At 38.1% G+C, this 23,407-nt stretch overlaps 1 protein-coding gene across 1 annotated transcript in view; it reads right to left on the bottom strand.

Annotated features, from left to right (window-relative positions):
- The window catches only part of LOC136569487 (coiled-coil domain-containing protein 171-like), a 30,225-nt gene extending 7,331 nt beyond the window's left edge, over window positions 1-22,894 (bottom strand). Inside the window, exons 1-11 of the mRNA XM_066569879.1 lie at window positions 22,877-22,894; window positions 19,491-19,711; window positions 18,037-18,244; window positions 12,694-12,868; window positions 10,382-10,530; window positions 7,527-7,673; window positions 6,279-6,371; window positions 4,863-4,990; window positions 3,306-3,435; window positions 505-672; window positions 61-85 (exon numbers count right to left, since the gene is read on the bottom strand). Coding sequence (XP_066425976.1) covers window positions 61-85; window positions 505-672; window positions 3,306-3,435; window positions 4,863-4,990; window positions 6,279-6,371; window positions 7,527-7,673; window positions 10,382-10,530; window positions 12,694-12,868; window positions 18,037-18,244; window positions 19,491-19,711; window positions 22,877-22,894 — 1,462 coding nt within the window. The remainder of the gene's footprint in view (window positions 1-60; window positions 86-504; window positions 673-3,305; window positions 3,436-4,862; window positions 4,991-6,278; window positions 6,372-7,526; window positions 7,674-10,381; window positions 10,531-12,693; window positions 12,869-18,036; window positions 18,245-19,490; window positions 19,712-22,876) is intronic.
- Window positions 22,895-23,407: the final 513 nt, after the last annotated feature.

Genomic DNA, 23,407 nt, shown 5'->3' with positions numbered 1-23,407 from the left:
TATAATAGGTATTTCCAAAAATGTCATAATCCAAAAGTTACAATTAAACAAAAAACCCACACTGGCATTCTTTCAAATAGTAGATCTGAACCATAAACACATAATTTAAAAATGGTATTCCTGGAGAAAGCCTATTTTGCCAATGGATTATGGTAGAAGAAAAACTTGCTTTATGACTGTAAATGACTACATTCTGTGAATTCTTCATCAGTAAGATGAATTTATTATCTTTTAATTAGGTCCTTGTTGCTAGTATCAGATATTCCTTTCAGAATGTCCTGCACAGAAGGTGGAGCTGAGAGACTTGAGGCACACTCCAGTCACATCTAAAGGCCCACAGCAACAGCATCAAACTGAGCTGTGGACAAGCCAAAATAAACAGTGTTTATTTGTTAGTGTCCAAATCCTTTGGGGGGGATGAATATCAGTCCTTTTTAACGAGACTGCAGTGTGAACAAATGTCACTGAGCTCAGCAGAGGCAGCTGATGCCTGGGGACACTCACCCTCTGGTTAGCCTTGCTGAAGTTCGAGACCAGGGCTTCAACATTCTCATGCAAGAGTGCACAAAGCTCTGTCCAAGGTAACTCTTCCAGGGGGACGTTTGTTGGTCTGGAAAGCACCTGGGCATTTGCCAGGGTCTGGTATGTGTTCAGGAGGATGGACATCTCCCTCTGGAACACAAAGAAAAAAATTAATTGCTGTAGCTGGGCAATGTTCAAATCAAAAGAGATGCATCATATGTGTGGTAGCAGAGCAGCCTGCAGCTGAAAATGAGCCCTCAAGGCTCCTTCTCACAGCTTCACAAAATTCCTCAGTTCATTTCTAATAATTGCAGCCATAATATTGCCTGATATTACAGCAGAGTAAGAAAACAGATTTCACAAAATTTATCTAATTAGACACAGTATGTAAATAAATATGTGACTGATCCCAGTCCTGTGGGGGCCACAACCATGATCTGGCACTGATAAAAATTTCCATGCTCTAGTGGATGCAATTCATTCACCCATGTTAATACCTTGAGGTGCCTCCAAATTGTGCCCCAACACTTGCACAGCACACAGAAAACTGTCCAGTTGGCCTGGCAGCACAACACACTCTAAATTCCTTTAAAAATTTGTTTTGCATGGATTAGATATGATTAAACAGCTGGCCAAAATGGGCCTACAGCTCCATCAGTCAAACTCCACAAGCTGTGCCTCATTTATTTACAGTGATTTTAATCAGTGGTATATTAACTTGATTCAGATTATAAATAAATTTTAGCAACAACAGCATGCAGTAGAAATTCAATTCTTCATACTTTTAGTACATACAAGTGCCTTAGAATCTTTTTCAAGTTAAGATAATAGAAAGCTGTTTCTCAGATGCTGTATTAGTACAGTCAGAGATCAAGATAAGATTATCAGACTAGAGTGGAAAAACATATTCAGGAAGCATAAAAATGTTATAAAATATGAAAAAAATACTCTACAGGTCAGGAAAGCAGGAAGGGAAAATGAGGGGAAGAGAACACACTGACATTTTTACCCAATTTAAGCATGGGTATAGCAAAGACCAACAGCAATATATTAAATGTTACCTATACTTAGTTTCTGCTACAGTCTTCTGCTTTTTCATTTTGTGCAGCAAAATCAGAGCTATCTCAATGGAGTAAACAGGATCACACACAGGCACTTCTGCTTCCCAAACAAATACAGCTTTGGGAAAAATGCAAAGCCATCCAAGGCCATAAATACCTGATCTCATAAGGCAACCACTAATACAACTCTTCCAAAAATGAATATTTTTATCACCTGCTCAGGACAGTCTTGTGGTTTGAACGCCTTTGAGTAAAATAATTAAAACAACCAGCTCTATGAATATGACAGTGAGCTAATTATTATTATTTTTTTACCCTTTCAATACCGTAACATTAATTTTGAGTCTAGCATTAAATACTGTTTCCATTACCAGAAATCTTGATCATGAATGGAATCTTGTCCATAGTTCTTGTCATGTCATATATTTTACTAAGGAATACAAATAAAAAGGAAAACTCCTACCACAGCAACAGCTAGCAAGCACTTCAGGTTTGGAAGCAAGCACTTCAGTAGAATATTTGCAGCTTGCAATTGTGTTTTGTAGTTAGAAATAGCAATCATTAATGCCTGTAGTTAGGGCAGACAGTTGCTTTTCTCTGTATGCATTCCTTTTGTGCCTGATGAAATGACTTTTTCAGGCTAACTAGGCCAGCAGATGTCTTTTAATACATTAATGCTTGCATGGAAGGAGCTGTTATTCTCCCAGAAAGAAAAAAGAAGATCCTGATTTTATTTGTCTCCAGTTTATGAATGACAGATCTGCCTGGGCAGTGGACAGCACTAAGACAAAGTGGGGAATAACTCCATCAAGTGAACAAAAGACACCCACAGATCTGAAGACTCTCTGATGCAGGTCTCTGCTCCTCTCCACAGGGAACAGACCTCATGCACCTTCCATGCTCAGAGCTCTGACAGAGAAAGAGGAGAAGTTTCCAAGCCACCAGCAAAAAAAATTGTATATTGCTAAGAGTAGAAAGAGAGCAAATGTAACCACACAATGAAAGGAGAGATTTTCTAAACATGCTGACAACTTTCCTTTGTCCCTGCTGCTATGCAAAAAGATGGCAAAATTGTTATTCAAGATGTAGCTGAGTAAAGACAGTAGAAAAGCCCAAAGTGGTCATATAAGAGGAGAAATTTTTCAGAAAATAATCCAGCGAAATACATCCAATGTGCCAAATCCACAGCAAAACAAGTAAAAAACAAAACAACAACAAAAAATCCCCTCTGCTTTTCCACCTGAAAGCTTGAAATAATTTTCAAGCAATTTTTACAGTCAAATACTTGCACTAAAACTAAAAGGGTGTATGAAATAAAAAAAAACCATTTCTTGAATGATAGCTCATGAAACTTGACAAAAAAGTTAGGTAGAAAGAACATTCTTCACATGAAATGATCATCAATATCTACAAAATGCCTTAATTAGGAATGCCAGTACATCCTGCCCATACTTAAATAATATTTTCAAATTAGCTTCTCCAAGGCATTGCTTACATTTATTCATGTAGTAATTTTTTTAAAGGTAACATAATAACAAAAAGGGTGAGAGAACGGCAGAATTCTGCCGCAGCTCAGCGCAGCAAATGCAGCAAATTCTCCCCACAGTAAATATTTTGACAGTATGCTTTAAAAAAACCTAAGCAATGTGTGCCACATTTTTTTCCTTACTACTGAGCCTTTTTTTCTATTTACTATTTACTATTGAGGCTTTTTTTCCTTACTATTGAGCCTTCCTGCAGGCTGAAGCTGTCTGGAGGAGCCACTAATGTTGCATTGGCATCTTGAGCTCTCTTCCCTTCCTCAGCCTGGTCTTTCCATTGCACACCGGAGGATAAACGCTGTCCTTGTGAACTGGAAAGTTTCCACAAAAAAGATACTTTAACCAAAATTACTTTTGTCAAATGCACTGTGTTCTTTTAAAGGATAATCAATGGATATGACAGATACTACTTTAGCACCACACATGGATTCTGAAGCTGCTTGCCTTTCCTAATTGAATGAAGAAATTTATATTCCTTCTAAGGAAGATTTTGCAAGAGGTTATATTTTCAGTTACCAAGCCTCGTGTCATGTAATTCATAAGATTATTTGGATGTGGCCTCAAAGTTACATATAACAAACAGAATTTTTCGTATTTTAATTAACACAACAGCTGTCTTCAGAGAGACCATGTCACATCTTGCATCATCAACCCTGATTTCAAGTACAGTTCTTGCTCTCCAGGTTTCCACATGCCTGACTCTACTCTGTCTGGCTTTTAAAGCAAACTATCCAGAATTTTAATCTGTTCTTGTACTGTGTCACTCAGGAAAACAGATCTATCAAGAGCCTGGCATGACTAAACAGGCAGCTGATGAGGAAACTCCAAGGCCAAGCAATAGCATAAAGGACACAGAAGCACAGAGAGGGAATCCAAGGAAGAATTTTAAAAGATTGCCTGAGTATTTAGGCATGGTGTCAGGAAAGCCAAAAGCTTGCTTCAAATTGATGTTTGCACAGGATGACAAAGGCTTTTCCAGCTCAAGTTTTAAATATTTTACTAAAAACATGGCCATAATCATGAATCTTGAATGAGTTGCTCAGGCCACAAACTTCCTTCCTTGTGGGAAAACAATTTTTTCCTTCTCCACTGCTCCTTGTGTGAGTAAGTCAACATAAACACCTGTGTATACAGAGCCATATAGCTCTAGGCTGAAAGAGAGCTCACCCAAGTTCTGCTACCACAGGCACAGCAGACTGTGCTGGCCAGGAAACATCCCAAGAGATTTCCTCTGCTCTCAAACTTTTTGATATTTTTTAACCATTTAAAGCTTTCTACGGCCATTCAAAAGTTGAAAACAAAGATTATCCACTATAAATGATACACAACTTCTTGACAGGAGTCTTAGAGATCCAACTGACTCACTGAAGTGGAAAACAATGTCTTCATAATAATCTAAGTGTATATAGAAAAGCCATCTTTTCTAGACCTGCTGGATATCTTTTCCTACACTCACCCCAACCATTACTGGACCCTGGACCTAACCATAACTATGATTTGCAAAATTTTTGGTTTGGCAAATAATCTGTAGCAGACCAGTTATTATCTGTACCATTCACAATACCTTTGGTTACTGATATGGGCCTGTTATTAATGGACTGCCAGGTTCTGAACCTTTAGTTTGGTTTGGCACTTTGCACCAGATTTTCTGCTGACTGAAAAATGCAGGGAATGTAAAGTGCGAGTTGTACTGAGGCTGTCTAGGGCCATTTTGCAATGGCTTTAAAAGGAAACTTACTCTTTTTTTCCTGTCTCAAGTGCATTTACTGGCTCTCTGAACTCTTCCCTTGCTATCCCTTCTGGAAAATCTTCTCTCCTGCCGCGATGCCCTTCATTCAAAATGTCTTCCAGTTCTTGAATTCTCAACTACCAAGTGATAAGAAAGCAGTTGAAGGAAGTTAGGAAAGATTGCCATGGTCTTTAATGCTGTTCACTGTTCTGTTCTGCTTTTTATAGGTGAATATCTTCTATTAATTCTATATGGAATTAGAAAGCATTTAACACACATAAAAATGGATTTATACATAGAGTCCAAAACAGAAAGAAATAGATATGCTGACCCAAAGCACCTTTTGTTCTCCTTGCATGGTGTTTGGATTTTCCTGTTTTCCATTATTTATATTACTGAAGTTTTCCAGGGGAATTCTATTCATTAAGTAGACTCATAAAAGGGTAGGATTAACAGTAAAAGCTACACTTGCACTCAGAGCAAAGCTCATGTGGAGCTTGTTCATGTACATAAACAAGGAAGAAAACCTTCTGAGGTCTTCACCCATAAAAGATAAATCTCTAACTTCACGGAATGTTACTTTTCCAGCTCCTTTGTATGTTGTAAAAGTAGAGAGGGAATAAAAAAACCTGAATCATCACAATTTATTTAATCATCACTTCAGAAATCCAAGTGCCTGTACTTAGAGAAGGTCATAAGAAAATGACTGAAGAAGTGGCAATGCTTGTTTGTGTTCCTCAGAAAACAAGAAAAAAATAATGAAATTCCCTTTTGTTTTCTCATTTAGTTCTTCAAAAATCCACTAGGAAGGCTTCCTTAGTCACTACAAGATCACTCAACAATCACCTTACAGGATTTTCACTTTTGTTTTTTTTAATAAACCCTAATTACTTTAATGGATCAAACCCTGTGTGACACAGTTTAGTGATACAAAAATTTAATATTCAATATACATATCACATTTTTTCATATATTCAAACTTTTCTGGCAACAGCAGATGTAATAGCTGAAATGTACTCTGAATAGTTACATTTGGAACTGCAGTCTCAGGATGCATTAATATCTCACACCTAGAGAAGTTGGGAGAATGCACTCTATCTCTGAAATTACCTAAGTGCCCATTCCAAAGATATAGGACAGAATATCTCAGCAGTTTAACTATTGTGAAACATTTCCTTTCCCCTCACTCTTTCAATGCTCCTTTGAATTCTAAAACACAAGAATGTGTTTCCATATCTCCTGGAAATCAAGGAGATATTTTTCTATTACCTTTTACAGTCTTGACAATCATCAATCACTGCAAAAAATCTACTCAGTGTTTTCACTGGAGCAAGGAAGTCTGAACATTTTTGGAAGATTGCACCTTTACAAGTTCATCTTCCATTTTACTGCAAACTTCTACCAAATATTTAATCAAAAGTTTACCTGCATGACTTCTGTAGTGTATTTACATTCTACATGTGCTCGTCTTGCTGCTGCAGCATCATCCTCCAGTTTCTTTATTTTCACTGCAGCTGCCTAAAAGTACATTTTAAAAATATCTAAGTCCGGAAAGATGATGACATCATGCAAAGACAACTTAATTTCTTCAGTTTATTAGGTCTCCATACACCAACCTGTGGTATCTGAACTACTTGCACTTTGGAACTGTGAAAACTCATGTCAATAAATAAATGAAAGGAAACAATTACATATCCAGAATATTAAAGTAATATTTTCTGTTTAGTTAAAAAAATTGATGTAGGATTACGTTCTTGCTACAGTTTTCATAGTCACAGATACCTGTCTCTATCTAAAGGCCTGGACATGGTATTTCAATAGAAAAAATGTTTTTAGCAGAAGCAGTAACTACAGAGCTGCTATAATAGAAATCCACATGAAATTTTAGCTACATTGTTTCCTATCAAAAACATCATCTCACTTTGACTGATGATTGATTTGAAAAGAACAATACACCCCAAAATGACTTCTGCCTTCAAGTGATGCCAGAAAGATGAAGAAAAGGACATTCATATTAAAAGTAATTTAAGACACTCAAGGTTACACAGATACAAGTCAAGTCATTGATTTTGGACAGGTAAAGCAAAGGAGCAAGCATGTGAGACTGAATCCTAACTCCAAGCACTTCAGTTAGGGAAACATTAACTGAAAAATAAATTAATACATAAAATGAACATACGAGCTGTTGGCAATAAATTTAAACTATGTATAAGCTCACACATTCACAAAAGGAAATAATTGAGAAACAGAGATCTGTGGAAGGCCTATTAAAGAGAAAGTCACAGCACAGAGCTTACCAAACCCACTCCACAAAAGCATCAGCCAAAAGGCTTAAGCTTTGCCTCCTCCCACAAGATCTATCTGCTTAAGATGCTTAACTAAAAAATAAAAAAGTCACAAATCCTGCGCAAATACTCCCTCTGTACCCATATTGCTAAGAGTACTTTCCCAGTGACATAAACCCCTTTCCATCTGCAGTTCAAACACCACTCTCAGGTCAGGCTCGCAGCATTCACCTGTGAATCCACCTTTCCTGCCAAGTGATGCTCTGCATTTTGTTAATCAAACACGGGGCACTCATAGCCTAACTCAGAGGTTTCACCCCTCAGAAATGAAACCGCTCAGTTGTGCCAGTGCTTGCTGAGGCTCCCAGCAGCAGGCAGAAAGCTTTACCTCCAGTTCTTTGAGGAGCCTCTCCTGCCGTTTATTCTTGATTTCCACACAGGCAGCCTGGAGCTTCAGCACCTTGGTGCAGCCACTGTGCTCTGCCTCCAAATCCTTCAACTTCTTGGCAATGCTTTGCAGGGCAGCATTAGTTTTCTAAAGATAAATAGGTAAAGGAATAAATCAATACATCAAGAGGCACTTTTTCTAAGATAAAGTATTGCAGTTGAGAGTTCAGCTGCAGTTTGAGAGGAATGGAGACTGCATCAGAAGATGATGTTAGAATTTTAAAATCTACGACGCCAGCACACGTCAACAGAAGTGTTTACCCAACAGCAGACGTGCTTTTGATTCACCACCAAGAAATCTGTGTTGGCCCAAAAATCACTGTGAACATGATCTTCTGTGGTAACACTAAAATCAATACCAGATCTCCACTGGAAACCTTTCCTTAAAAGAGTACAGCCCTTCAATCTCTTCTGTCTCCCAGCTCAGTGGCAATGATAGAAACAGAGTGCATTTGGGGAAATTATGCATGGGGACAAAAGTTCATTTTTGTTATGATTGTGATTGCTGAAACTTCAGATGTTTTTAGAAAGAGTTAGTCCCACAGACTAAATAATTTTGATTTCTGCTTTTCTGAAAAGCATTTTCTTCTTTCTAGAAACTGAATTTAAAAACTGATGAAATATGAAGTCCTCAGTAGAATAAAATGATCTGGTCCCCACTTCAATTTCTGCATACAGAAATTGAACTCAGCTAGAGGCTGGAAGCATTATTAACATTACTGGACACTGCAGCTCCATGAAGTCACTGCTACAAAATCCCCATTGTCCATATGAATTTGGATTAAATTTAAGCTAATCCTCTACCTTTGCACGTCCAGCAAGACAGGTTTCTACCCTTCAGAATGCAAAATAAATAAATAAAGAAGCCAAAATTAACTGTTTTCTACATTTTCTAACATTTCTTCTCTATATCTGGAAAGATACAGAAATATTTATTCCTTCAGGTTTATCTTCCAAATATTAACAAATGTGAGCTAGGAAATGTGAAATAAGTAACAGATAGTTTGCTGTGAAATACAACAAAAAATTTTAAAACATTTTCTACTGGAAATATAATTAACATTAGAAAACTAAAATTGTTGTGAGTATATCAAGCTCGTTAAACAAGTCGGCATGAGCTGCAGGATTTCAGAATTTTGAAGAATTTCTGAACTTTTTGGAGGTGATATGACTGTTGAATACTATCCCCGTAGCCACCTGCAAATATTTGCTCATGAAAAACACAGCTGGTCTTTTTTTTTTTTTTTTTTTTAAACCGTTTGTGAACGACACACTCTCCCAAGTATTTGAAGGAAAAAAACGTGCAGGGATATGAACTCCTGCCTATCCACGAGGTGATGCTATTGCCCTTCCTAGCGAATGCGACCCCTCCCATCCCGGGCCAGGATCCGCCCAATAGATCCTGTCACAAAGCAGGGAGGGTGATTTTTCCTGTGTGCTCGTTCCAGAGGCACATTTCAATACTCCATGACTCCACTCCCACGCCTACCTCAGCATTTTCACAGCCAAGTTCAGAATTACGGTTTGTGCAGTGTAGTTTTTCCAGCCAGGATTTGCCTACATGCTCAGAATCGCACTTCTCTGCATGTATTAAGACCACAATTAAATCTCCTTTCATTTTATAACTCATTTCATTTTATAACTCAGAATAACTCAAGGAGATTTAAATTTGGGCCTATAAATACACAACACAAAAGACTGCAATGCATTCAAAGTCATCATTTATAAACCCAGATATTTCTGATGTTCATCTGACAAGCTCAAATGAATTAAGCTTTCAATGCGGTCGAGTCAAGGACAATCAAGATGTAAGATTTTTTTATTTCCCAGAATTTTATAATTATATGTAACATAACTCTAGGGTGATGGGCAGGGGAGCAGCTACAAAAGCAAAGTGGAAAAATGTAACATTTTTACTACTGAAGGCAGGTTAGGGTTTGGCACCTAGCAGTGAGTCACATTTTCCTTTCAGTGATTCTTGAAAGTCCTGAAAGACTTCTGAGTCCAGTGACATCAAGATTCTGAAACCCTACAGCTCACTCTGGCCTGTTTAACGAGCTACATGTATTCATGGCAATCTTAGTCTACTCATGTGAATTACATTTCCTACAAGTTTGTAGCTTTAATACATTTACCAACAAAACCCCTTCCTCTACAACCACTGTCAGAGAACACTGCCAGGGAACTGACAGAGAAGACAATGTCCTGAGCCATACACTGCTCCTTTTGTCCTTTTTCAAGGACAAACATCACTCAACAGAGCATGGCATACTTTTTCAACACTGATTTTTGATGCAGCATTAAACTCTCTGAAGGTAGCTTCTACAAAACACTGTGCACAACAGAAGGCAATACCCTTCCAGAGCCTCCTCAAACTAACCCAGCCACTCACTGTTAGGCAGAACTCAGAGCTTACCCTGCTGCCCCTGGCAACTTAAAAAAGAAAACTCTATCTAAAAGTAGGCTTCTTCACAGCCTATATCCTGCCCTACCTTTGCAAGAATCAGCTTTGAATAAAAACTGGCTTCTTTTGAGAAGGACATTAGGTCCTGTCCGCAGCTCCTCTCCTGTCCACAAGCTCCTCTCTTTTCACTACCAGCATTACACACCAAGTGTAACTTCATAACTCTGTAACTTCATTACTTCTGTAATCTTCAGAACTATTCTGCAGTATTTAGCTATTTGGGGGATTTTTTTCTCCCTTAAACCCAAAAAACTCCAACCCACCACACACTTGGCATCAAAAAACTTTCAGCCAGCATCTCATGGAACTTTCCATCTATTACTACATCATACCTGAAAAGCCATTTCTGCTTCAGCTTTTTCTTTAAAAAGGAATTCTAGCTCAGCAAGGTGTACTCTGTGGATGTTCTCCATCTCCACTGCAAATCTTTGAACTATTTTCTCAGTCTCTGATGCTTTCTGCTGGTGTTCGTCATTCATTTCTGTTGTTCACAAAACAAACAAACAAACAAACAAACAAAAAAAAATAAGCATGTTCAGAAAAAAAAAGATTATAATGAACATAAGTTCCTCTGTGTATTGTGGTATCCTGTGAAACACTGGAACAGTAACACTTCCAGTTTCACTACAGAGAAACAATCACATCTTGTGTTCCTGTAGCATCTTTCACACAAGGACATAGAAATGCTTTGGAGATTTCTCAAAAGCATTGAGAAAATTAGATTTCAAAAAAATGAGATTTCAAATTGAAGCTCTTCTCCCTTTGGAAAGGAATAAAAATTCAACTCTTTCAAGTGAGGCCTCTATAGCATAGGGAACTTAATAACTTAATTACATTTTTCTGCAACACTTGGCTAGCTTATTGCCAAATAGTTATGAGACATTTCAGTCTGTATCAATTAATTTCAAGCTCAGTTTAAGTAACAATAAGGACAGACACTTGCCACATGAAAATGATTCAAGGAAAACCTTAGGCAGGTTGGGCTAATGAGCAAAGGCTTAGCTTTTCTGGGGAAATTTACTGCTGCTCAAGAGATTTAAATCTTCAGCCCAATGGCTGCCCCAAGATAGGGAAATACTGGATCTACTTCTCTGTGAAAGCTTAAATGCCAAGGAAGAGTTCTTTTCCTAAAAGCAGTTTTACTAGGAACTTTGCTTCATTTCACAAACTCAGTCAAAATATTTTGTATTATTTTTTATGTTACTGAGTACAACTAGCTATGTTGGCATTTATGTGATCACCACTTTCTAAGAGATTTTTACTTCAAATTCATCCTATTCTTCTGAAATTTCTTCCTAGGTGGAGAAGGGTGAGAAAACCAGAAGAGACATGTTGGGAAAACACAGAGAATTTGTGGACACAGTGATGGAAAAGACCTGTCAGATGTCAGGAAGTCAAACCTCAAGAAGAACAGCAGAAAAACATCTTGGAGAAAATACTAACGAAAGGGCACAAGTGAGGTGCTCTGTCCAAGAAGTTAAGTTGAGATTGTATCCAAAACACCACACGAGGTGAGCAAGGCTCCAAGGGATAAGGAAGAAGAAGCAGTAAGTTAAAAACTGAAAAAGAAATGAGAAGAACACTCAAAGCCAAGTCTTTGGCTTCTTTGACATTTGTAACAATAAAAACAAAACCAGGGGAAAAAAAAAAACAACAAAGAACAAAACAAAAAAAAAAAACAAAGAACCCCAACCCAAAAAAAAAACTGTTTGCGAAATTTAAACCAAGATTTCTGTAATCTGTGTGTTCTCCAAATGAATGAAAGTGCAGAATTCTTATTATCTTTTTAAAAAAACCTGGCAGTATAAATGCACTTTCAAGTTTCAGAGTCTCCTTCCATCCTTGTAAGGTTACAAACTCCAGGAGTCCTCCAGTCTTTTCAGTGAACACCAAAGATTCACAAATACATCTCCTGTACTGAATTTAAACAGTATTATATTTACTTAGGTAACAATAAAAAAAAAAAAATCTCCCCAGCTTTTAAGAGTGAGAAATCCCTCTCTGTTTGAGAAGGATTAAGAAAATTTGAGTTTCTGAATGCAAAACTAGTAGGGGGAAAATGTGTAGGTAAAACCCTTCCTTTCCACGTACTACTGTCATAACCCATGTTATTTGTATAAAAACAAAACCAAAGATGACTTGAAGAGGCCAGATATGAGCAACAAAAAGCCAGAAATATCTGAAAAGGTGAAAGAGAAAAGCAGCACGATGAGAACTCCTGGGGGAAAAAAAAGTTTTTGGAAAGAGTGTAAACAAATAAACAGGATTTGATTTTATTTTTTTCCCCCCTGAAAATAAAAAGGAAGAACAGCTGGATATAGTGATAAGCAGGAAGTGGAGAGGGACTCCTTAATTACAATTCTGTGCACACTGAAGGAAGGAAAAACAGAAGGTAAGGAGCAAGAGAAAAAAAAAGGCATTGATAGGCTTAGCAGGTTATATTTAATTGGTATGAGACAGCAAGGGTTTTGCAAACTCTTATGAGCTTATAGGAGCAGATGAGTAAGACATGGGAAAATAAGAAAATAAGAGACTTTCCAAAAAACACTGTAACTGTAAAACCTTGTGCAATCTCTGCTTTTTTAATGACTTGGGACTGATGTAGCCTCTGGCCTATGATTTTTTTTGTTTTTTTGAAAATTACCTTGAAGTTCCATAACTTTGGCTTTTGCATCACACAGTTCATCCTCTGCAGCATAGAGCCGTAAATCAGCTTCTTTACTAGCAAATGTCATTTCACTCTCCAGATGTTGACGAAGAGCTTCTCCTTTCTCAAGTTCCAACCTTAATTTCTTTATTTCTTTTTCATAGCAAGACATCTAGAAAATAAATATTTCAGAAATTGCATTCATAGCTGCCATCTTATCCCATCTGATTTTGAAATACAGTCTTGCAACCACACATTTTAGATCCTTTTTTTTTTTTATGCAAACTGTTCCTAGATCATTTTCATGTACCTTAAATGTACCTCTCTGTTTTTCCAAACATGCTCTGCCTTAAGAAAATAAAAGCTACAATTATATTTATTCCACAGGCAATTTTATGGTAACTGTATTTACAACTAGAAAAGCAGTTGAGTTGGGATACTAGATTATCAGACACCTAGGAACTCAGTGTGTAAACACAAACTTCAGTCCAATGATGTTCAGCAGTCAAGCAGAATGCTATTAAACACAACAAACAAAACAAAGAAAAGGCTTCAAAAAGGATTCTTATCTGGTGTAAGAAAGATAGTCTAGTCACCGCTGCCAAAAACTGGAGCCAGGAAACCACATTCAAGCCATTAGAACTCAAGAAGGTGGAAAGTAAACCATGAATTTCTTCAGAACATCTACAAAGCAGCAGCATCCTTCATGGATGCCCCATTCATAGGAAATAATTTAACAGGAGCTCCATTCATAGGAAATAATTTAACCCCATTACGAAGGTTTTCCCTGATCCTCTTGTGGCAAACTAGTACCTAAATGAAGTAGCAGTGAGAAAAGACTTCATTAAAATTTTCTTTACTTTGAATTTTATTACTGCTAAAAGTAACAATTCTGCTCTTAGCAGTTTGTTAGGGGCATCTGGTGTGGGTGCTCGTTCAGCTGTTTCCTGCTAAACACAGCCAATAAACCAAGTTTGTTGTTCCCTATCCACTTATTTAAGGATTCCTGCTTCTTACAGAGTGACTTGCCCTTGTCATGATCCCGTTGCTCTGTCAATGGTGGGGTGATTCTGTAAAATGGACCCCTGGAATTCCTGGGATTAAAAGACTCAAACAAACAGACAAACCACATCTTACCTTGAGAATTCCAAAGCTGAGGGTGCAAAATATTCTTCTGCATGATTTTACTGTTGTGTAGTGCTCAAGTTTCTTACACACACCTTCAGCTATTAGCAATGACGCTAAAAGTGATATCAGTTTCTAGGGACAGGCATGAGATGTCTGTACAGTGCTACTTTGTTATTTTCCAACTACTGAATGTCATCTTGACTCACCTGATGAGAGGATTATTTCAAGGAAACAAATTGCATTTAAGGAAAGAAATTACATTTATTCTCCGGGTAAAATAAAGCAAACAAAGAAAAAAACTCCTTACCTCTTGATTGTGTTGATTGTTTAATTCCAAATTTATTTTCTCCAGACTATGGAGTTTTCTTCTCAGATCTTCAACAGTGTCCATTTCCATTTGATTTAAATGCTGAGGCAATGGTAACTCTTGTAACTGATTATCTGAGCTGAAAAGTGTGTTTTGAAGAAACATGAGCATTCCTTTGAAGTTTTAATGCTTCTTTACCTCAATTAGCCAATCATGGGTCCAGAGTTTTAAACCTTCACATAAGTAAAATTATTTTGTGCAGTTTTCATCTTACTATTGCTCTTTGAAGAAAGGATTATATAGAATTGCTTATTGTGCAAGATATGAGAGATGTGGCAGCAGGAACTTAAAAGAGAGATTCACTTTCCATTAATAAAGTTGATTTAAGCATAACATATTTATTATTATTTTTTAGTATCTTTGTTCCCCATAATGAACTTCCATAATTTTTGATAATTAACTTCCAGGAGGCTTAGAAACGTAATTCCAATTATGTGAGTTAAAACAACTGCAAGCTTTTTGTCTCCACAAAAAGTCTCATTTTTTAACATTAGTTACCATCTCAAAACCATCTCTCTCATGAAACAAATCCACAGATGTGGGAAAAAAACCTCTCTTTTTACACTTTGTCTTCTGAGATACATACATTCAAACCACAGACATGCAACTGATCACAGACACAACAGAAATTGAAGGTTTAGGCCTCCAAACTACCCTGTTTTATCATAATTTCCACTACTATTTTAGTTAAAGCAAAATCTACTTGGCAATTAGCAGAATCAGCCCTCAAGCACCACAAACGATTACAAAAGAGTCAACACCAAGTTTCTATATATAAAGTGAAAAATTTATACATACAATATATAAATTTCTATAGATACACACACACAACCATGTATAGATACAGATATATATGTTACATATATATATAGATATGTATGCATATACATATAAATAGTTACATTAAAAAATATTTATTATCCAGGTAAATAATTTAAAGTGAAATTATTATAACTTCAAACTGGAAAACTTTTCAGTTATTTCAGTTCTTGAATATCAGTGTTCACATTATTTGATATGTTCATTTTCACATTATTTTAAGTACGTAAGACTGCAACAATTATTTTATCCAGACTTGCAAAAGTGCAAGAGTTTATGGGCAATAAATGTGAAATACACTGATAAAAGAAACATGATTAAATTAAGCACTAAACTGGTATCATATAATGCAGAAATGTAAATACTAAAATACCATATCTTTGTCTACATGAAGTATTTTTTACAGAAGTAACACTGTCCTGGCATTTAATTAATAGATCTTTAAGTCACCACTTTACCCCTAGATTTGTGTATAGGTACAGTTAACATTTTTCATGACCAAAAATTTACCTGATGACATATTTTTCTCTTTTTTTTTTTTTGACTGGCCAAAAGATACAAATACTATCAAGAAGGGGATCTGTAACTTAGATTAAATCTTGCCTTTGAAGACATTATCTCTCTTAAAGGATGACATTTCAGTATTTTAGCTGCAGACCATAAATATCTTATAACTGAATAAACAGTAAGTATATTCCCATTTAAAAAGAAGACAGACATCGTCTGTCAGATCAGAACAGCTCGATGTCATCAGAAATTGTTCCACAAGGTGCCGTGTTCTTAACCCATTTTATGTATTTAATAAATGTAGGAGATAATAATCATTAAAACCTGCAAGAAAACCACAAGGTCATGATTAGTTTTCAGAACTTACTACCAAAGCCATACCCAAAGCAAGCAACATGAACCAAAGAGCAAGAGATCAGCAACAATTAAAATCACTATTTTTAGTGTAACTCTGCTCCTGCAGTAAGAAGATTGGGAAATAATAGAACCTGAGCAGCTGGAGCATCTGTAATAAAATCGGAATAAAATCTTGTTTGTGGACATCATGTAATTGGTTTGAGTGACCCTTTTTTCTCCCTTTCTGGGGAAAACACAGAAGAAATAAAGGCAAGTAATATTATTCAGAGATGATGAATGAAGTACCAGTCTCAGCTGAAAATAGCTAAAAGCCAGACAGCACCAAGGGGGAAAAATGAAACCCAAACTGAAAACTGGGGAAGACTTGGTCCAAGAAACAAAGGTTATGGAAAGGGGAACCATTTATTTGGTCTGTAGGCAGCAGGGGAGTCATTGACCTTATTTAAACTTGGTGAGATGCAATATTATTTTCATGGAGACCACACAGAATGGAAGCAAGAGAATAATGACTTTTTGTAAAAACCTTTAAGGCTTTCATTAAATGACATTGGTTTGTGTGGCAGTCAGAGCTAAAGCAATCTCTTTCTTTCAGCTCTCCTATGAAATCTCCACCAACAAAAAATCATAATGGAAAGACATTAAAACTTACTCAGAGGAGAAACTAACTGCAATTAACTATTCTGCTTAACTGAATCTGTGGGGGCGAATCAAAAAAATAAAACCATACCATGCACAAAATTTGTGATACCACAAGCATTAGCAAATTAAGGATGCCATGGAAATGAAAAATATGTATCAGAGCATTAAAACAGGGAACATAATATTAAGTATTGGCAAAAAAAAAATTAGACACCTTTTGAAATAGCATTTTACGCACAGCTTCTGAAGTCACGATGCAATTGGTGGAAACTTAAAAATATATATCAGAAAACCCTAATTTTTTTCTTAGTATAGAACAAAAAAAAACACCCAAACCAACAAAAACAAACAAATGAACAAAAAATCCCCCAGCTAACAAAAAATCCCCCAGTCCCAGTGTCAGAACTGTTGAACTATTACTTATGTTGCCCACTTCATTTTGGTTGTCTACTTATACATTTTCAAATAAAATGGAAACTAGCCTTAAGAATTTTTGTTTCTGTAATACTTTCTTTAATTGTCACAGCATGGCCAGCAAATGCAATACTTTCTGAAAGCTTCCTCCTACCACTTCTAGGAGATTTTTCCTCCCATCTTCGTATAACAGCTACAAGTGTTACAACCACAAAGCTGTCAGAAGATTCAGTCAAAGACAAAACCACACCAAGTCCCTAGAAGGTTTCGAAATATGCACAATTTGCAACCTATCAAAATTCAGAGAATGTTTTCTACTTCCATTTTCACATATTAGGAGTTCATCAACCCTTGGTTTTGAGCTAAAATATGGTTTTTTACCAACTACAGCTTTTAATAAGATACCATTTTTATTAAGACACCATTTTTAACAGGAATTTAAGAGGTTTCAATAAAGCATGTGAGCAGGTGAAATAGCTCCTGATTTCTACATTGTAGAAGTTATTTTGTAGCTCAAAACCTAAATTCTCAGTTTTCACTTCACAAGTCCGCTGGTTACAGTCAGCATTGACCATTGCAGAAAAGCAACTTTTCACTAGCTTCAATTCCACAGCTGGCAGAAAATGCAGAGTAGTTTTGCAATTGAGAGAAATGTTCTTGCACTTACTACCTAGGAGTGTAATTTTGCTGAACTTCTGCAGCTAAGAGAGCAGCCTGCAGTCTGATTTTCTAACCAAACTCCGTATTTGTGGAATTTTGCAGTTCCCATAGAACTGGCAGTTTTGTACAGACTAAAGAGAGACAAATTGTTTATGCCAAAGATCAAACTCTTATCACGTTATAAAACACGGGGGTCATGGTAAGACTTCAAGCCAACATCTACCAGCCCAATTAATGTGGAAAACCCTTCTGTGCCTCCTGGGCTGTGCTCCTGCTTGCTGACAGAAACCACCTCTACCTCCTGATGACTCTATGACACTTTGCATGTGTCACACCATATCTGGTTCTTCCTCAGCCTGAATTGTATCATTTCAGGCATCTAGAAAATAAATAAGCCACAAAAGCAGGAATTAAACTGCTACACTTAAAAATCCAGAACTGGACCTCACCGGATAGGTTCCCTGGAAGCGATGTTGTCTGAAGGGGCTGAACTCATGGTTTCCAAACTGTGGTTTTCTTAAGTCTATAAACTGTGGAGGATGAAGAACACAGTTAACCATACATACTTCTACTTGATGAGCTTCAAAGATTAGTCTCTTCTGCATCATTAAACTATCAAGGCCTCTAGCAGACACATGCTTTGCTTTATTTGTCAGCCTACTAAAATATTGATTTTTTTAACCACTCATACTACCATGTCACGTGAACAATTACCACAACTGCGATTTGACATCAGCTTTAGAAAATAGCATTGTACTGTTAGTCTTCTAAGCCTGACTATTGTAGAGAAATAAATATATATATGTAGCAGGATATCCACTGTCAGAGTTTTCAGAACACCAATAAAAAAATGTTATGTTTGCATAGATTGAGCTACCTTCCTCCTAAGCAGATTACAAACTCTGCTTCTCTTCAAAAAATTCTACACAGTTCTTAGGGAGATAAATGGTACTATAAAAGGTACTGTGATTTTTTAAGTAGATCAGATAGCCAAGGTTGCCTGCCTAATAGAACACTTGCTATCCTAAAGGCTGCTAAGTCTTTCACAAATTGCGCAGAATTTTTGCTTTAAGATGTAGCTGTGAAAACTAACAAATTCGTTTTTCATAACATCATTCTTTTTGGTATTGCAACTTACACCAAAAACTCATAATGAACAGGGGAAAAAAAATTGTAGTTTCATAACAGACTCAAAATGTTTTCTGTCACATCCACATCATTCTGAAGTTTTAAAACTTCTTTAAATTACTCTGAAGTCACATAGAGGAAAAGAACAAACTAAATCTGAAGAGTGTCCCCTGAGAATGCTAAAGATTTTGAATATGCAATATTCCTCTGTTAATATACCTATGAATAGCTTACTAGCACACCAAGAGATAAATTCAAAAAATGGGCTATTTCACCTAGGGAAAAAGATAAAAATCCAGTGCCATGGAGCAACTTGTGGAAGCTCCATAATTAACCAAAACAGCAGAGGAAGTTTTTGCTTGGGGAATTACATTTGATGTGTCACTAAAAACTTGTGTCAGCTTCTTCTTGCAAACTTCTGAATATATGCTGAATACTTCACAATAGGCCACTGATTTAGATGTGAGGAATAAATTCTCCTCAGTGAGGGTGGTGAGACCCTGGCACCGGGTGCCCAGAGCAGCTGCGGCTGCCCCATCCCTGGGGGTCTCCAAGATCAGGCTGGACAGGGCTTGGAGCAGCAACCTAGGATAGTGGAATGTATCCCTGCCCACGGCAGAGGGTGGAACAGGACGACATTGGAAGGTCCCACAACGTTTGAAGGTGATGGAGACCACTCCCGGATAAACCCAACCGTGATCTTAAGGGGCACTAACTTAGAGCAGGCAAAAGCCCCGACTAGTAACAAATCCGCAGCGAACCTACAGAAACTCACCGGAGTGTCTGCAGCGCATTTCTGGAGCTGTCCCGACGGTGCTCGCCCTCCAGCATGACAAGCTGGGACTGCCGCAGGAACTCCAGGGACCAAGGCGGAGCCCTGGACGGGAATTCCGCGGCTGCCTGGATACGGGGGCTGATGTCACAGTGCCCCGAACCCAGCGCGGGGCTCCGCCGGGCTCCCGCCGCTCTCTGCCGCCGCCCAGAACTGTCTAAAGGCTTAAAAAAGGTTCCCCAAGGTAAAATATAATGCAGGCAATCAAAAGGACCGACTGACACCACAGCCAGGCAGAGATGTGCGTGTCCTCAGGGCAGCACCCAGGTTATGGAGAGCAAACAGGCAGAAAGTTTTGAATGTCTGTGGACACAATTCAAAGCAGGGCCTCTCTGGACCACAGGAGCACATCTCCCTCCATGAGGAGGGACTTAGGGTTAGGGAAAGGTTCTTGTGAAACCTCCCAAGCGGCGAGATTTAGAGCCCCAGCTGTGTCAAACAACAACTGAATAAAGCTCACTCCACAGTATCCTGGGAAAGCACTTGCTCCCTCTCCAAGCACTGCTGTACTTTCTGCAGCTCCGTTTTTAAAGTTCCTGTTAAATTGTCTCTGTCTGCACACTCAGAGTGCAGATGATTTGACAATTTGCTGGCACCAGCTATGCTATCCTGAGCTTTTTTCAGGTTTTGTCTTATGGCACACATCTATCAGGATACCCAGGATATATCCTTTAAGACTAAAGATTTCAATTGCAAGAGATAAAAACTCCACAACATTCCACACACTCTCTGGGATAGCTCTCAAAACTTCATTTCTCATATGTGACCTGATCTTTGTAAATGGCTTTCAGCTGTGATTTTCTTCATTCTATGTCATGTAGTTCTTTTAAAGATATTGTGTCAAACGAAATAAGGAGGGGATGGAGGGTGTCTTGTGTGTTGTTTCATTTTTTCATAATTATTTCCAAGAGATTTTAGTGCACAAGGTTGTGATTTTAAAACAAACAAATAATAAAAGTAGAGAGTAAGACAACAAACTAACTCCATGGAGAAATCACACAAAAGTAAGGTTTAAGTTTGGAGATCTGAAATAAAGATTGAGTTATGAAATGCAGACTTTATCACAGTTGTCTTCTATTTCCTTTTGTGAAGAGAAGCTGTCAGGTCCAGTCCATGGCCATGCTCTCTGTGTTTTCTTTTAGAGTTTTGTACAAGGCTTGGCTTTTATCTACTTCTTCACTGGGGTGCAATTCTAGTTTTTTGCTTGACTCCTGTAGCTGTTCCTCCTGTCCATTCCAAAGTGATTGTACCTGATGCTTCCAATGGAATGCATTATTTAATTCTCCTACACTGTCAAACCTCTCACAATGCGATGAATCTTTGCTGAAGCATATTTAATTGCTCTCACAGGCCCTGGGCTTGGTCAGCTTCTTTTTTTCATCTTACTGAAATTCCATTTGAATTCTGCAAGTTGTAGGTGCAGTGAGTGGTGTTCCATCTGTGCTGCATGAAGCCTTCCTGCAAATTCAAATATTGCCTTCTGCAAGTATGATTTTCATACTGGACAGTCTGTGACACAACCCACACTCCAGACAAGGACTCTTTCTCCAGATCAGTGGTGCACTTGTTGTGGGCTAGTGGAACTGAACTAGTGGAAGATTTCTACATTCAGCTTGTCCATAATTTCTGAAAAGGAGTTTCTGGCTGCACCTAGTTTTAAATGTCCACAAAGCCAGGACTTAGGTTTGTTAACAACATTCTGCTGTCCAGACATGGAAGTGATTATTGCAGCATGGAAATTAACTAGGAAACCAGCTGAGTGCTTCAAAGCTCTCAATTTCTTCATTTTCACAAACTGGCAGATTATGCCTGTGTTTGGATACTCCTACACACACTTGAAATCCAGAGCCTCATTTTAAGCCCTTTTGTCCAGGTGAAAAGGGAGCAAGAAAACTGGGCTAAAACTTTAAGCCTTTTAGCTGCCAAAACGGCAATCACAGCTCCTAGGAACACATAAGCCAGGCCTTTGGTTCCCCTTTTCCTCATCCTTGTTTTGTCTTCTTTTCCTCATCAGCAGGGAGAGCATTCATTAGGCTCCTGATTTTCTGTTCCACTGATTTCTGGATGTTAACCTGGTCATGGAGGGAGTCTCTTTGGGAAGACATTAGCACACAGTAGAGGGGGCACAGCCATACCATGCTCCTTTTTGCCCACTCCTACTTGTTGCAGTCTCTAAATCCTTTCTATAATTGCCTGCTAATGTCCTGCAGGTTGCCTGAAGTTCATAAGTAAGAAGAATTAGAAGCTTATGGAAGTTTTCTGTGCATGGAGAGAAATAAAAAAAGGCCACCATTAAGCAAAGCTGCAAATAAGGATAAATAAAATAAAAAGCAACTGCCCAGCCACTGTTGTATACAAAATGTATGAGAATTTGTTTCTTGGTCTCAGCAAGACCCAGCTACTGAGGATTTGGAAGGCAGCAGATCTGTTTGTGGCAGCTCACCATTACTCTGGAGCCCAGCAATCACATGCCCTGACTATCATGGATATCCTTTAGGAGGAAAACATGCCAGAAAAAAGAATTCTCTTTCAGTGGCCACTCTGATTTCTGCAGGAATAATGATGATTTGTGTTGTTCTGAGCCAGTTAGCTGGTGGGAAGAGAAATCCTCATGCAAACCTGGTAGTTCTAAATTGGACAAATTAGGACTGATCCTAGGAAGCTGAGTTTTGAAGCATTCAGCAGTTTACTCTCCATCCATCAGCTCTTGAGGCATGGACAGTGCAAAATGAGACACAGAGGGAGAATTGGAACAGAGAGTTTGGAGATTTCAGTGTTGTTACACCAAGCAGAAAATGCTGGAGAGGTTTTAGCCTTAAATCCTGCTGCTGAGAGCAAAACCTCTTACTTAATAAGCCTGTTATTCTCTGTTGCTTTTGGGAATTAAACCTCTGTTGCAGGCAAGGATTTTAGAGACATTTAACCCCAACTTCAATTTCCTTGATGCATGTGGGGAAAGGAGCTGTTTTCCTTGCTATAAATCGTGCCCTGGGTGCTGTCATCACTGTCACAGGTGCTGGTAGAAGATGCCTTCAGGTTTGATCTCATCAGCCAGATTTTCAGCTGCAAAAAAGCAGCTTAAACATCACTGAACACTGCTGAAATTCAAGATGCAGTTATTTTAAGGTGTAAGAAAATGGTATTGAAAGTGGAGCCCTGGAAAATGTTAAAAATAGTCGGTGGTCAGTGTCTTGATCATCATTCAAAGACTGATGACTGATGGTCAGCACTTTGGCCACTGCTTGAAGGTTGCCTGCTGGCCACATTCTGTTTCTGATGTTGCAAGTCAGGGTGAACACTCCTTGCAGGTATCCATCGTACCCCGGTACCTGCGGAGACATACGCATACCCTCAGGCCATAAGGTGGCACGGGCCCTCCCACTTCTTGGTGGCAAGGTCCCATATCCAGACCTTGGCTCCAGGCAGGTGCGTCTCACCTGCTGAATTCAACGAGAGAAAATGATTCAGAATTACAGGAATCTCTGAATTCTTTGGCACTGTAAGGTGATTAATTGGATATAAAGCTTTTTCTAGTTGACTGTGTCAAGTCTCTCCCGGCATTCCCCTTTTACATTTTTCCAGAACATGCTTCAAGTGCATGAGCGCATTCAACAATAGCTTGACCCATTGGGGAATGCAGAATACCAAGTTTATGCAAGACTCCCCATAAGCATACATGTCGTGAACAGCAGAAGAATTGCAGCACACAATATGCGTGAACAGCAAATCCCAAAGTTTATTGATAACTCACACATATTTATATTGGTGTTAATGAAGCTTATACATATTGCAAAAGCTGAGCTCATTATTGGTTAAAGCACACTTAGATCAACCACACCTACTTCTATGCTCTAGTGATT

This window comes from Molothrus aeneus (assembly GCF_037042795.1).
Source record: "Molothrus aeneus isolate 106 chromosome Z unlocalized genomic scaffold, BPBGC_Maene_1.0 scaffold_33, whole genome shotgun sequence".
Classification (NCBI taxonomy): domain Eukaryota; kingdom Metazoa; phylum Chordata; class Aves; order Passeriformes; family Icteridae; genus Molothrus; species Molothrus aeneus.
The sequence above is the reverse complement of the archived record's forward strand: the minus strand, read 5'-3'. Positions and strand labels throughout refer to the sequence as shown.